General features: G+C 46.7%; 1 protein-coding gene across 1 annotated transcript; it reads right to left on the bottom strand.

Annotated features, from left to right (window-relative positions):
• Positions 1-1,253: 1,253 nt before the first annotated feature.
• LOC102857103 (macrophage migration inhibitory factor-like) lies at positions 1,254-1,606 on the bottom strand. Its single transcript, XM_006899788.1, has one exon. The coding sequence runs from the start codon at positions 1,601-1,603 to the stop codon at positions 1,256-1,258; it is 348 nt and encodes a 115-aa protein (XP_006899850.1). The 5' UTR covers positions 1,604-1,606; the 3' UTR covers positions 1,254-1,255.
• Positions 1,607-2,656: the final 1,050 nt, after the last annotated feature.

Here is a 2,656-nt window from a genome sequence, read left to right as displayed (position 1 = left end):
TGAGGGTCTTCTTCTCTTTTGCTGACCCTCTGCCTTTCCAAGCATGATGTCCCTTTCCAAGGAATAGCCACATGCCCAAGGATGTGAGATGAAGTTTCCCCATTCTTGATTCTGGTTGCACTGTTCTTTTGATGGTTCACAGCATATTCAGTACTCTTCTCTAACACCACAATTCAAAGACATCAATTCTTCTCCTGTCATTCTTACTCATTGTCCAGCTCTCAGCTAGATAGCAGTTGTTTGGAAAGACCGTAGCCACAGTCGGGCACACCTTAGTCTTTAAGCTGACAACATTGCTCTTTAGGACTTTGGAGAGGTCCCTAATAGCAAACGTTTTCAATGCTATACATTTCCTGATCTCCTAACTGCTGGTACCAAGGGTGTTGACTTTGGATTCAAGTAACATGAAATCACTGACAATTTCAATCTTTTCTCAATTGGTCATGATGTTGCATTTGGCCCAGAGCTGAGGACTGTTTTCTTGATGTTGAAATGAAATCTAAATTGAAGGCTGCTGTCCTTGATCTTCTGCAGCAAGCGTTTCAAATCCTTCTTACTTTATGGTGAAGTTCTACTCCATAGTCGAAAGCACAGACCAATGGAGTTGTTAGGAGTCAAAACAGATTCACTGGCAACTAACATCAACAAAAACAGGGTTTACATTGAAATGTGAACATACACGCAAATCCTGCATGTTTCTGTTTATCTTCAAAATTGCTTTTTCATCCACCTGCATAGACTGTGGAGCTCAAAATACCAAACCAGATGCTTGGCTATTTCAGAATGACTTTGATCTTGAGGGCTTGACTTTAAACTTCAGTATCAATGGCAATAAATCTGTTTCTCTCACTGTAAGGGGCCAGTGAATAGAGTGCATCCACATCTGCTATCTTTATGGCCCCTGCCTTGTGTTAGTCATCACAAAGCAGAGGACACATTGAGCTGTCCAATTCTGGCCAAAGGTCTCCCTGCGATGCACAAGGTTGCTCACTCAGGAAAGTTACTTCTTTTTTTTTTTTGTCTCTAAACCGTTTATTTCTCCTGACAGGGAGGTGGGCTGGATTAGGACCTGAAAGGCAGGGCCACTACAGACCAAGGCAGGCGAGTGTGGCCCTCAGGTGAAAGTGGAGTTGTTCCAGCCCACGTTGGCCGCATTCATGTCATAGTAATTGATGTAGACCCTGCGGGACGGGAAGGTGGGCTTAACTCCACGAAGGGCAGGGCCACTACAGACCAAGGGAGGTGAATGTGGCCCTCAGGCGAAAGTGGAGTTGTTCCATCCCACGTTGGCCGCATTCATGTCATAGTAGTTGATGTAGACTCTGTCGGGGCTGATGTGCAGCCGCTGGGAAAGCAGACCGCACAGCAGCTTGGTGTAGGTCCGGTTTTGCGCGCCGCCGATCTTGCCGATGCTGTGCAGGCTGCAGAGCGCACAAGGGTCGCTTGAGCCACCGAAAGCCATAAGCTGGTCTGGGATCACTTGCACTGCGATGTACTGGGACGGTTTGCCGGTGGCCTGCGCCAGCTGCTGGGTAAGCTCAGAGAGCAGCCCGTCGGGCACGGATGCGCGAGGCACGTTAGTGTTGACCACAAACATCGGCATGATGGCGGAGAGTAGGGAGCGTGGCGTCTGCAGGCCTGGAACTGAGGGTACGTGACTGCCGCAACGTGACCACCTTCGCGCCCAGCCCGCGCTAGCCGCGAAAGTTACTTCTTGCAAAGGGAAGCTTTGCTGGCTGTCTACAGGCACACTAGCCATTTGGGGAGATTAACTGCTAAAGTCCTCAATGCTGAATACAGGTTCTCTCTCAACGTTAGCAAGACTTTGAGGACAAGTGGAAGTGACATATCATTTATCTAAATTATTAAAACTATAAATCACACCAACTGTCTTAGAGTTTCCTAAAGAAACCACAATCAAAGTGTGTCATGGAGTCAATTTTGACTTCTCGTGACACTTCAGGACGGAGTAGAGCTGCCCTTATGGTTTCCAGGACTAAATCTTTACAGAGGCAGACTGCCTTAATTTATTCCCTTGGAGTAGCTGATCTGTTAAAACAGCTGACATTTTGGTTAGATGTCGTTGTTATACACTGTCAAGTTGACTATGACTCAGAGAGATCCTATGAACAACAGCTATGAACCTTGACCTATCCTGAGGCAGCCTCACCATCTCTGACACTTCTGAACCCACTGTGACACGCATTGTGTCAACCCATCTTTTTGGGGTTTTCTTCTCTTGCACAGGCTTTCTATCTGTCTGTGCGTGGTGTCCTTCTCGGAGGACTGGTTCCTCCTGACAAAATGGTCAAAGTATGTGAGACCAATTTCACCATCCTTGCTTCCAAGGAACACCCTGGTTTTACTTTGTCTGGACAGACCAACTTGTTCTTTTGGCAGGTTGGTAGCTGCCAGTCTTCTCCAGTGCCACAACTCAAAGGCATTGATTCTTCTTTTATCCTTTTGGTTAGTGGTGGGATATTTTAACAACAGCACCATCAAGGATCCTTTCTAGAGAAAACAGAACCACTAATGTTGTTGTTGTTGTTATGTGCCATCCAGTCGCTTGCGACTCATAGCGACCCTATGTACAACAGCTCTAAATTCTGATCTGTCCTGTGCCAATCTCATTGTCTCTGACACACTCATCTCAATT

The sequence above is a fragment of the Elephantulus edwardii genome, unplaced genomic scaffold (assembly GCF_000299155.1).
Source record: "Elephantulus edwardii isolate Elephantulus edwardi_28Jun2011 unplaced genomic scaffold, EleEdw1.0 scaffold00267, whole genome shotgun sequence".
NCBI lineage: Eukaryota > Metazoa > Chordata > Mammalia > Macroscelidea > Macroscelididae > Elephantulus > Elephantulus edwardii.
This window is presented reverse-complemented; position numbering and strand designations above follow the sequence as displayed.

Bases quoted from the DNA above. Each gene is read 5' to 3' on its own strand.
- LOC102857103 (XM_006899788.1), bottom strand. From the start codon at position 1,603: ATGCCGATGTTTGTGGTCAACACTAACGTGCCTCGCGCATCCGTGCCC.